This window comes from Artemia sp. Qi Xiang Cuo, chromosome 5 (genome assembly GCF_049724085.1).
Source record: "Artemia sp. Qi Xiang Cuo chromosome 5, ASM4972408v1, whole genome shotgun sequence".
NCBI lineage: Eukaryota > Metazoa > Arthropoda > Branchiopoda > Anostraca > Artemiidae > Artemia > Artemia sp. Qi Xiang Cuo.
The window spans coordinates 70,439,673-70,452,939 of record NC_142798.1 but is presented as its reverse complement, the minus strand read 5'-3'; the positions used below and the strand labels follow the sequence as shown (position 1 = coordinate 70,452,939).

The 13,267-nt window shown below is 35.4% G+C and overlaps 1 protein-coding gene across 4 annotated transcripts in view; it reads left to right on the top strand.

The window, feature by feature from the left end:
- The window catches only part of LOC148952462 (uncharacterized), a 172,973-nt gene that overhangs the window by 157,044 nt on the left and 2,662 nt on the right, over window positions 1–13,267 (top strand). For all 4 annotated transcript variants that reach the window (XM_089088962.1, XM_089088963.1, XM_089088965.1 and 1 more), the window contains 2 exons: window positions 4,197–4,392; window positions 8,892–8,962. In XM_089088962.1, coding sequence (XP_088945088.1) covers window positions 4,197–4,392; window positions 8,892–8,962 — 267 coding nt within the window. The remainder of the gene's footprint in view (window positions 1–4,196; window positions 4,393–8,891; window positions 8,963–13,267) is intronic.

Below are 13,267 nucleotides of genomic sequence, written 5' to 3'. Positions count from 1 at the left end.
AAGGGCACTAGCCATTTCAATTTCCAATCAGATGAGCCCTTTTTGAAGTTTCTTCGACTTTCTATGAAAACCTTATTTGCCCCCAGGGCATAACTTACAACCCTTGCCCTGAGGGCTGTTGGGGGGCTGCCATCCTCAGATACCTAATTTCTAGAACTTTTAACTACGTTGCACAAAATGGCTAACTCAAAATTTTGATTGGATGTGTTTGGGGAAAGGATGGGTGTGAGAGGGGGGCTAGTTGCCCTCCAATCACTTTCGATTATTCAAAAGGGCACTAGCCCTTTGAATTTCCAATCGAACGAGCCTTTTTGGAAGTTCCTACGACATAGCTATCTATAAAAACCTTATATGCCCCCGGGGCATAACTTAAAACCCTTGCCCTGAAGGCCGTGGGGAAGGGTCCTCCTCAAAAACATAATTTCTATCTGGAAATCAACTACGCTGAACAAAAATGGCTATCTCAAAATTTTGTTTGGATGTCTTTGGATGTGATTTATTTATCGGTACTGATTTGTGGTTGTTTCACCCTTGGTAGATTATATTTTTTATTTTTGCTCATTTTTGGTTTAATGGAGTTCTTTACTTTTCTTTGAAAAACTTGTTTTGTGGAAAAAGTTTTTTTTAATTAATAGTACTATAAAGGTAAATATATACTAAAAAAAAATTGATCTGTTCTGTTAATGTTTGAATTATGCAGGTTAATCTTAGTTTTGACAAGATTTTGGAAGAAACTAAATTGCAACTGGGGGGGGGGGGGCCAAAACGAGGTCTGGTAGTGGCACTTGCCCCCGTGCCCCATAGCAAATTACACCCCTTGTTTTGTTTAGGCTAGTTTCTTTTATGTATTTACTTTTTGCCTGCCTCTGCTGGGTGAAACTGTTGGTTGGAACCATTATTGGAACCATTTAGTAGACAGAGATTTTCCATACGTAGTATGTTGCCAAGGTATCGCCATTAATGATTATATTGTTAGTAAATACAACACAGTTTCAAGGAAATGTGATTAAGCAATCAATGTTCTGATTTAGTTTCTACAAAATAGTTTTGAGAAGTACTATTGCACCATTCGCTTTGAAATGGTGCCAGTTCGGTATTGACGTCAGGTTGAGTGGTGTATTTATTTTTCAACTGCTCGTTTACTTAACTCTTCTAAAAAGTGTTCTACTTTTATATAATAATCTGCATGTATAAAATATGCATCTATATATTTTATGAAATGTATGTCTATATATAGTATTGTATATTTGTATCTATAATGTATAATTAAAAAAAAATCTATATTTTAATGATATTACCTTAGACCTTAGTTCCGCCTCTGCCACCCAGGGGCATCCAGGGTACCGAGGAAGAACCTACAGTTATCCCGTTCGTTTGCAATAGCTACCACATCCTCCCATTGGGGCTGAATGTTAGTGTCAAGGCGGCATAGGTCAGTCTGGTAGTTGTACCGTAACGTATTCTTGGGCATTCGCTTATTGGGTGCCCATTGGTTGCCAGTGAAGCACAGCATTCGGAAGTTGCTGGTCATCCATTTGTAGGACATGTCCTAAGCATCTCCATTTACGCACTCTGATGACATCAATCACAAGTTGATGTCTAGTGGGACTTCGTATTGACTGGTTTGTGATTTTCTGTGTCCAATGGAAATTTGGACATTTCAATGGAGATTTGATATTGTTCTTGTGTTCATGTATTGTTCATTTGGACATTCCAATGGACATGTGTCTAATGGACATTCGATATTGTTCGGAGGCAAATGTGTTTGAACTCTTGAATTCGTCTATCTTGCTGAAAATATATTTTTCGCGGTATTATTTACTTGTATTATTTATGTTATATTTACTGTCTTATTAGAAAAAAATTTGCCCGTTTTCAATATATCTCCAATTCTTTCATCATGTTGAGTGGAACGTGAATTCAGTGTGGTAACCTTTTATATATGTTGGGGTTCTACCCCTGTTTCTTTTCTTTTCAGATAAATGACCTGTTTTCGTTCCGTAATTACATTTGCGTAGATTTGCCCATAGTATAATTTTCAATGACAATTTAAGGTCTCGTTGCTAAGCTACAGTTGTTTTGCAATAAGTAAACTTTGAACTAAATTCTATTTTGGACTTCCTGGTTTGAGTCATTGAAAGATAAAGCTAAGAAAAAGTGGAATGGGTTTTGAATGGGGATTGAGAGGATTGGCTGGGCCAAGCGAAGGTCCACCCCTATGAACAGTTGCTGTACAGAATATTATTTTTGAGTTAGTCTTCAGTTAGACCCTGGTTGGGGAAGCATGTTTTTGTTATTATATATGACCGTTTGGAAGAATACAAGTAACGTATTTTCTACAAACTGTGTACTAAATTTTCCTGGAACCCAGGCAGGGTGGGAATAGAGTTACGAGATACCGTCATTATTATATTGACAGGGGGGTTTGTTACCTCCAAGGAGAGAGTTAGGGATCTTCAGTGGTAACCCAGGGCAGATACACTTGGCTTTAGAAAGTGGCCATTTGACCACTCGATCGCGTTATCATACCCAGGGTATACTGTAAATAGGGTAGTACCAAACCCGATATTTGCAGAACCGGTGTGGTAGACGCGGGCATCCCATTATAATTTGGTGCCGGGGCTTTCCCCTCCAATAAGTTGTGACACCCGTACGTTACCACACCAATACTGGTGGCATTGTAGCTTACCACTATAACACTGGTGGCATCGTGGCCTACCAGTATAATATAGGTGGCTATAAACTCTAATAATATAGAAAAAATGAAAGTGAATAATATAGTGATTGTGATTGTGTGTGTGACTGTGATTGTGAATGAAAGTGATTAATAAGTGATTCAATATATCTCCAATTCTTTCATCATGTTTAGTGGAACGTTAAATCGCAGGGATTTAAGATTACTGCTGACAAATATAGAGATCACTAAACTGGATTCCTGGATCACTGGATTACTAAACTTTTAGCAGCAACACGAAGTTCATCCCTCTCAATAAACTTGTTTTGAATATTCAACTTGTGCTGGTTTTGATGTAATCAGACATCAAAGATGGAGATACCTAGGCCATGTGATTCGCCTACCAGCATCCAGATTGCTTAACGTGGTTCTCCAGTGGCAACCAGCAGGCACAAGACTATGGGGAAGGCCGAAAAGCCCATTTGGAAGAATATATGAAAGGGATAGGCATGTCACCAGCCCAAGTGTAATCCCAGAGTAGAAAGGTATTTACGCTGTTGCACACTTACGAGACGATGGGAGATTCTTCACTGACTCTTTATGTGAGCTTCAGTGTGCCTCTGGAGGTAAGAAGAAACTGAGGTCTAAGTCGTATAACATTTCTATTCTGTATTCAATGAATAGTGTCATAATTTCGGAATTGAGTGTGACTAGTTTACTCTTTTTTTTATAATGTTTTACGAAAAGGTAGAAACATCAAATCAAATATCTTTCTGTGGAATAGCTTTTGGAAATTATCCAGGAAAACGAAAAATTATCCAGGAAACGCTGAGTAATTATTTTCTGGAAAGGGGGCAAAAGGGCTAAATACATTTGAAGACCATCGTGCTGTATGGTAAAAATAACAATAGATAAATGAGGCATTAATTCTCTCGGTGAATTTCTTTGAAAATAACTCTTCCGATCTCTGGAAAATCTTATCGAAGTGTGTTTCTGTTGCTAAGATTCTTTTTGTCACTCATTCTTCTTCTTTTTTTTTATCTTCTGTAGTTGGAATTATTTTGAAATTATTTGATTGTTTTTATTTTTGTTTTCTTCTTAAATATGTCTATTCTTTGATGAAATTGTTCATATGGTGTTGTTATAAATTGCTCTTTTGGACTAATAACTTTTATGCACTTATTTGGTTTTCTCTCTTTCCCTTTGCCCTACACTCATTTTTAATCAGGGAAAAGAGACAGTGGTTTTGTATATTATATATATATATATATATATATATATATATATATATATATATATATATATATATATATATATATATATAGTATATATATATATATATATATATATATATATATATATATATATATATATATATATATATATATATATATATATATATATATATATATATATATATATATATATATATATATATATATATATATATATATATATATATATATTACGCTATTCAAATGGTTGTTGGTTATTCTAAGTGTTAATCTATATTTATTTCCAGTGCACACCATAATGGAGAGCATGACCCATACAAGACCACTTACGGACTGGCTGAACTTTTTCCAGATATTTGTTTTGGCCATCACAAAACTAGGCCTCAGAGTCCAGTGGTAAACGAAGATACCCACCCAAAATTATTCGATCTGTGGAGAGGGGAGCCATCCCACTCAAAATCTAGCAAAGCTGTCGAAGAAAAGGTAATTTTTTGTACACATTTATAACTTTTTGCTGTCATTCTTGCAATAAGTTTTTTTTTGTTGATATTGTATAAAAGAAACTTTATTGCAACTAAATATTATAAATGAATATAAAATGAAGGTATAATATATATCTGAATATTCAACCTCACAAAGGCACGAATACAAAGCTTTGATCAAAGCAGAAGAAAGAAAATAAGTTTGATAACTAAGTAAAGTTTATGTGTGAATTTGTGAATCTGACTTTAAATCTGGTTTTTATGTATCTGGAGAATGATAGCAAGGCTATATTCAGGATCTTGGTTCTGGGGTGGAGGGGTTGTTACAAAAAAAACTTAAAAACGTATCAAAAATTTGTTTATATGCATTCTTTTACGTTTTTGCGAGTCGGAAAAAATTTGGGGGAAGGTTCAAGCCCCCTAATCCCCCTTGGATATGGTGTTGGATGATAGGTTCAAATCGAAAGAAGAAAGTTGAAGAAAGACAATAAATTTTTCAAACAAAAATTAATTAGTGAAGTTTGTAGGTGAATTCTATTTCATATAAATCTGATGAGTGTTAGGCTGCTAGAAATCGTCCTGTTTGACAACCCAGATGGGACCAAGCGAAAAGCAGGACGTCGTCGAAGGGTGTAGGAAGTGGTCATTTGGAAAGATTTAATGTAAGTAGGGGCTTAGTGAGATGAGGTAAATAGGGAAGCATTAAAGCATTAATCCATCTCCCTTCTTGATATTTACAGACTTTAATATAGTTTCCTGTAGATTTTCTACTATACTTTCCTATATTTTTTATACAATCTGCCTGTTTGTTCTTGTTTTTTTTTCTCCATTTGGCCCCTCTCGTTCTTTGTGATTGCGTACGTATACAAAGTGAATACTTTGGGACCGTGGCCCTTCCCCTCCCCTATTGATATTTACAGATTTTTACTATAACTCCTTGTAGATTTTTACTATAACTCCTTGTAGATTTTTAGCTATACTTTCCTATGTTTTTATACAATCTGCCAGTTTGTTGTGTTTTTTTTTCGCATTTTACCCCTCCTGCTCTATGTGATCGGGCACGTATGCAAAGTGGAAGCCTTCAGGACGTTGCTCCCTCCCTCCTCTTGATAATTAAAGACTTTTACTATAGTTTCCTCTATACTTTCCTGTATTTTTTTGGCCTTCCGCCTGTTTTTCTCTGTGTTTGACCCCTCCCGTTGAACAAAATCCTGAGAACGTTCTCGCTCGAATCAAATCCTGAGAACGTGCCCGCCTGCGATTCTTCATAGAAGTCTGAAATGTAATAGTCATATGGTAGTAGTAATAAACTGCTTCTAAAATATACACTTGAACATTTATCTGAGTATCACCGCAGCATTAATTAACGTTTTTTCGGGCTCATTTCGCCAGAGTACACAAACTTCTCTTCCTTTTCTATGTCCCGACTAATTATTATTTTTTTTTTTTTTTTGGTTTCTATGTTCCTACCTTGTATCTGAAATTGAAGACCATTGTTTTGCTCAGTTGCCTAAAATCGGAAAGTCTTTCATTGTTTTATTTTTTGTGTTTTTTCATAGTGCACAAATTTACATGGAAGATTGAATAACTTTGTTTTGCTCAGTTGCGTAAAACTGGAAAGTCTTTCATTATTTTATTTTTATGTTTTTTCATAGTGCACAGATTTACATGGAAGATTGAATAACTTTGTTTTGCTCAGTTGCGTAAAACCGGAAAGTCTTTCATTATTTTATTTTTTATGTTTTTTCATAGTGCACAAATTTACATGGAAGATTAAAGACCTTTGTTTTGCTCAGTTGTCTAAAACCGGAAAGTCTTTCATTATTTTTATTTTTTATGTTTTTTCATAGTGCACAAATTTACGTGGAAGATTAAAGACCTTTGTTTTGCTCAGTTGCCTAAAACCAGAAAGTCTTTCGTTATTTTATTTTTTATGTTTTTTATTATAGTGTACAGATTTACATGGAAGATCAAAGACCTTTGTCTTGCTCTTATTTTAATTTTTTATGTTTTTTCATAGTGCACAGATTTAGATGGAAGATTAAAGACCTTTGTTTTGCTCAGTTGTCCAAAACTGGAAAGTCTTTCGTCATTTTATTTTTTATGTTTTTTCATAGCGCACAGATTTTACATGGGTTTATATTTATAGCCAATGTATTTTTTTCCTTTAGTTTAATTTTACTTCAGTATTTTTTTTATTCTTTTTCCTTTGTTTTCTTTTTTTCACACCGTTTGCACACTTTTCTTACGTTTGCTGTGCGTTTCCGTAATTTGGAGGACAAATTGATAGTGAAGCTAGCTTCTGGGGTTCTGACACTAGTCAAATTTTGCTTAGTTAGCAGAATTTCACGTCGTCTGAAGAAAAAATGTCATCGTGGGAATGAGTAGTATGCATCCAAGGCTAAGAAACTACTAACTCCCTGATTGAAGGTCCGTCCTCGTCATCCTGACTTTATCTTCAAGGCTGAAGCTATCAAGAGAGTAGAAAAACTTCGTTTTTTGGGAATTAGTTTTTCCTCCAACCTCTCCTATATCGCACACCTCTTTTGGGTCAGATCCTTCTCTGAGAGAAAATAGGGTGTAATTGTTCGTTTTACGATCCTGCCACCCTCTAGTTCAATTCTCCTTGTGTAGTCACACATAACGCCTGTTACCAAATATGAATGTCCACTTTTTGAAAATGCTCTTAAAATTCTAGCGTCATCCCTTCAGAGATCCAAAATAGCTGAAGGATAAGTTGTTGCACAATAGGGTGCTTTTACAGCCTCTAAGTGAGACAATTGATGTGGCGTCAATGACAGTTTTCTACAAGTATATCCATGTCCTCCCTCCGGTGAGCTATCTCTACTTTTACCACCGTTTATCAAACTAGTACAGCAATCATTCCAAAACGTAAGGCGGTCGGGTTACCTCCCAGAAAAGACATCCCGCACCGAGTACTTGAGGAACAGCTTTGTGAGACGCTGCACGTCGATTTGGAATGGTTTTCTTAAGGATGGTATCCTTTACGTTGACTTACCTCCCTCCGATGAGTTATCTCTACCTGTACAGCTACTTTTCAAACCAATACAGCAAAAATGCGGTACGGTCGGTTTACCTACAAGAAGAGATATCCTGCACTGAGGACTTGAAGAACAGCTTTGTGAGACATTGAGCCTACATTTGAAATAATCTTCCGAGAGATCACTGAAAACTCGTTTATTGGTTCCTTTAACAAGAAGTTCAACAGGCTCAGCACTTGGGAAAAAGCCTCTGTAAATGATTGACTAGTGATATATTAGGCCATAAATCTCTTAGTGGCCTGGCTTCACGAATTTATTACAAAAAAATAGTATTCTATTCAATTCTGCCTCTAATCTGAGCTAAATTTTTTTTTTTTTTCGTGATTTTTTTTTCTTTTTTAATAAGTTCCTGATTATGCACCGTCAAAAATTTAATCTTGTTGATGTTTTTTAGATATATGTGTCTAAAGGAGTTCTGTTTTTTAGAAACTCTTAAATAATACGTAAAAAAACGGGTAAGTATTTTTAGATACATATGTATGTAAAACTGGTAAAAAAAAATTAGTAAGGCAACGAATTCCTTTGAATTCCGCTTATTCCTTTAAGACATTTTTTCATTGTTTTATTAAAAATTAAAAAAGTTTGTACGTTTTTTCGTATATTTATTGATTCAGTTGTAAATAGAGAGTGCTTTCAGTGCTGTCGTCGGCAATGCTGTCACACCATATGCCATCTAAACAAGAGGAAAAACTGAAAAAAAAACCTGAAAAAAAAACTGAAAAGCTGAAAAAGAAAATTATAGGCAGACTTTTGTGTCGTTTTCTATTGCTTTTCTAGGGTTCGAAGTTTAAGGTGTTTTGATAAAAAAAAATATAAGAAACGATTTTGTAATTCAAATATGTCAGCTAAGCCAAAGAGTGTCAGCTAAGTAGTACTATATGTCAGTAAAAAATATGTCAGCTAAGTAGTACTATTTTTACGCACAAGAGTGACTGATTCAGTTCAACGGGGGGGGGGGGAGATCTCAGAATATTTGTTTGACAAACGCTTTTGTATGTGTATTTGTTTTGAATTTCTGTCTGCCCTTTCCCGGGACATTGCTTTGTGTGTAAATTTTGATTACACTACCGAAGGGAGTGTCCAAAAAATATCTTAGCAAGAAGCAACTGAAATGCTGAGATAGTCTGCTTAAAAAATGGAATGCTGTTAAGAAATTTGGCTGGAGAAAGCAATCCATATATGCTCCCTGCACGGATTTGATTGATCCCTTTTAATCCGAGGAATGATGGAAAATAGTGGCTTTAAGTTGGGTTTTTATTCCCCCCCCCCCCCGCCTTGAGTAAGCCTCTCGTCCTTTCTTGATCGGTGATTTTTGCAGTTGTTTTGTTTATTTGTTGTTGTTTTTTTCACACCCTTTGCCTTTAATCCTAAGCCTTCGGTCTTTGTTCCTATTTTTTTTTTCTTGTATTAATATGATATTTTTCTTTTTGTTTCAAAGATTTTTGAGTCACCGTCTAAGGACCCTTTTGTGCGTTACCTGACCAAACAAAGAGGCTCTTTATCTGGAAGGTAAAATTCTAGATACTTTATTAGAGATGTTTTGTTAGGAATGAGATGCTTTAGATATTATGATTGACTTACTTTATTATAGGATTTAGATACTTTATTAGAGATGCTTTGAATACCTTATTGAAGGTTAGAGGTACTTTATTAGATTAGGTAAATTAGAGACATTTCCAAAATGTTATTTTGTTTCTTCCCTGAGTTTTTTTTTAAGTAGCTTTAAGTCATGATTAGTTTTAAAAGAATCGCGTAAAATACCGTTTGAAGTCAACCGATTTTTGAAGTCTAGATGTTAATTTTGAAACGGTAATGTTGGACAAATAATTAATTCTCGGGAAACTCATTTTTAAACATTTAATCAAACTCATATAGGAAACAAAAAAAAATAATAATTGGGACAAACTTTATTTATATGTATGTGTATGCTGTACTGATTCTGACTCATGATCATTAAAAAATTGGTTGTGTTGATAAACGAAGTTAAAAATATCAAATTGCAGGAAATTTGGCAGCATTCAATTAGGGGTGGTTTTTGGGGGGACAGAGGGGGGACTTAACCCGGGTGCAGAAGTTTTAGGGATGCAACACTTCACATAAACTATCTAACGGTTGTAATCATTTTGTTATTTCCGAATTTTATTTTCATTAAAATGAAGTTGAGGATGCAGTTGGCAGTAAGTATAAGCAAATTAAATCCGAAATTGATATTTTTCCCATATCTTCATCACCATTACTTGACAATAAAAGTAGGTAGACAGAATTTTATGAAAAAATTAAAATTTTGTTAAAATTTGGCTTAAAAATTTTTGGGAGACAGGGGGATAGGGGTGCTAATCAAGGTTTTGCCCCGGGCGCAAAAGAGGCCAGAACCGCCACTGCATCGAACCGACAGAAAACGTTTCCTTTGCAGTAAGCATTCAAACCTACTACTTTTACTCGTACCGTTAGGAGGGGATGCTCCTTGAAGAGTTTCAAGAGTTTCAAGAGTTGAAGAAAATCAAACAATTTTTGTAAATGGGCTAATTTTTAGAAACCACAGTAAATTATTGAGGATAAATAAAAGTTCAAATAGGGATAAAATCCTTTTAATAGACAGTGATGATGATAACAGTGATAGAAATTCACAAAAATACCAGATATTTCGGTCACATATACAGTGACCGTCATCAGTAGTAAAACTGTTCTTTGAGGCTGTTCTTTGGTGTATAATAGACCAGAAAGAAAAATCTGAGTATGAATATGGGCAGAGAATGGGGAGTTTAAACTTTAGGTAAGGTTTTTTTTTCCCAGAGGGGAATTTATCGGCTATTTATATCGTATCGATTCGCAACCGATATCGTATATATATATATATATATATATATATATATATATATATATATATATATATTTTGCACATCTGCACGTCGTGAAAAGAATTCATTTAGTATTTTTGCTTTTCCGAAGTAAAAAAAAATTATCCAAAATAAACAACCATATATATATATATATACATATATATATATATATATATATATATATATATATATATATATATATATATATATATATATATATATATATATATATATATATATATGTATATATATATATATAATTTTCCTTGTCTTTTACAAAATTCTGTCAGGCGAGAGTGTCCGCTTTCTTATTGAAGAATGATATTGACTATAGGAAATTGGCCTCTCCGGCTGGATTAGGCTCAACTAATTAATGAAAATCACTAGATAATGTTTAGCTAATAACACACTATTAGCTAACGGCAAGATTGGTTAAACTCAAACGTTTTGGGCAATTGATTGGGCCTCAAATAATAAACTCATCTGTGATACGAAAAAAACCCAAGCTATATTATTTAACACCAAACATAAATCCCCTTCTAACGATGCTCCAAGTAGTTCTACGGCATGGCTTCTCCTAGTTGAAATAGTGCTCCTATACTCCCTGCTTCTAGTTCCTACCATTACTATTCATGCCACAATTGTTTCTATTGATGCAAGGATTGGTAGTCTATATGATTAAAGGGTCAACGGGGGGGGGCCCACCCCCCCCCCCGTTTCTCCTAGTTTTGTAGATATAAACATTTCGTACCATTTAGGAAATAACTATAAATGATAAATGCTAACTTTTAAAACGAATTGCAGTAATAAACCAATTGTATTGTTCAATTGAAATTATTTTTAAATGCTAAATTAACATAACGCTTTTTATTTTGTTTTGCTAACACGGTAAGGCAAATGATTCGTCGCTTAGCATTTCATTGTTTGTGGTAGCTGATCACCCAGTAAAAATTGTTAGATCATGTACATACCTTGACTCCATAATAGCCTGTGACGGTTCAATCGAGGAAGAACTCCAATCACCTCTAGCGAAGACATCGTCAATCATGGCTTGCCTGAGTCACATAGTCTGATCAGAGCCGAGCATCAGCCATAAAATCAAAATGAAGATCTACAATGTGACTGTGGTATCAGTCCTTTTTTTGTAGAAGTGACACTTGACATGAGCTTCATCAATCATTAAATTGATATAGTGCAAACGACGAACATCAGGAGAACTGAGAGGCTTAAGTGGCATGACGTTTTGTCAAACACCGAACTCCTATCTCTGACTAATCGGCTACCGCTCTCGGCAACCGGCTATTCGGCTGGTTTTGACTTCTGGATTAAAGGATAAAGATCCTCCAGAGTCATTGATGGTACATGGTGCATAGGGCTTCAAATCGACGTTTCAGTCTCTGGTTCTTTTGCTCGTTTTAACGGAGAAAGATGGCAAGACATGTATTTCGAAAAATCCCTATCACAAGCTTTGAAGGGCTGAATTCATTTTTAAAGGTAAAAAAAAAACCAAAAAAGGACAAAAGCACAAAAACAAGTAAAAAGAAAGTAAAAAAAAAGATATTGGAATGAGAGATATACGGTGAACACCTTCAAAACAAGGGTTTGTGTCTTTATTTTTAAAGGGGGCTATGAAATCCCGCTTCCATAATTGTGGAAATTGTCCATCCTCTGTAATCTCATTGAAAAGGAGAAACAAGGGGTTTGAAAGGAAAACACTGATCAGAGGAAATGGAATACACAGGCCAGACCGCTTGTTTTCTTAGTTTCTTGTTTTCTTTTGATTTTCAAAGGGGGAATGCAGGAGTAAAGGGGGGAATATCATCAGTGGTAATTGATGACACATTGCTGGATGGCAAAGCCTTCCAAGGAATCGAGGAATCTGTTAAGGTTATTGACGGTAACTTTAGGACGATCGGATAGGTTGAAATTAACCAGGTGAAGTGTCCTGTCACACAACTTTCTAACCTCGGGATATAATTTTTGTTGGGTCCATTATTATCAATTCTTCGACCTCATTTTTGCTGTAGGATCATGTAGTTTGCGAATTTCTCTCTTCAGTTTTTTTTTTTTTTAGTTGATTAGCTTCATCCGGTTTATCTTTTCTCGAAAGCTTTAATTTATGTCTATTTAATGTTTTATGGGTTGTAATTGGGTTTAATAGGTTTTAATATGGGTTTAAATGGGTTTTATGCCTGCGAGAATTGCGCTCGACTTTGAGCCTCCAGCCAACGGATGGAAGTGACCGCAAGGGAAGCCTCGGTCTAAATGGAAGGACAGCTTCAACTGGATTTTGACCTGCTAAACGTGCTCCCAGATAACGCCCCCATACTGGCTCAAGACTAAAAAGCTTGGAGGCAGTGAATAGAATCTATCTATGCTGGAAAAGACTTAAGTCAAAGTAAGTTACAGAAAGCAACCAGTCCTACTGCAACTGTCACTTTGTGACATTTCGCTGCGACTACTTCTTCAATAGAAGAGTGGATATGTTACGCTTTTTGAAATCAGAATAGTGCAAGCATTTTGAGTCTTTGTAGCTAGTGGGCCGAAAGTTGGGCCCTGTTAATTGGCCCCTCTCATCCCACTCTACTTAGTGCCAATGGATACGCTGCATCTCTATCGAATCGCGGTTATTCGGGAATCAACTAGGTAGTGGTCCTAAATTATGATTAAATCTTAATTTTTAAAATTGGTTTCATCGTCAAATTAGTTATTTAATTGATTAATTAGGTTAGAGCACGAAACAGAAGGAGACTTTGCTTCGCAGAAAGCATCCAACCCACAGAACAAAATTTTGCTTTGAGAAAAGTATCAACCCTGCTAATGCTACAAACAATTCCTACCATAACTACTGCTGCTACTACCCCTACTTCTACCATATGACTACTCGGATATTAATACTGCCACTCGTACCACGAAAACTCCTGGCGCAAATGATGCTTTAGTATGTATGGGGCTGCATATGACCGGCAGTCCT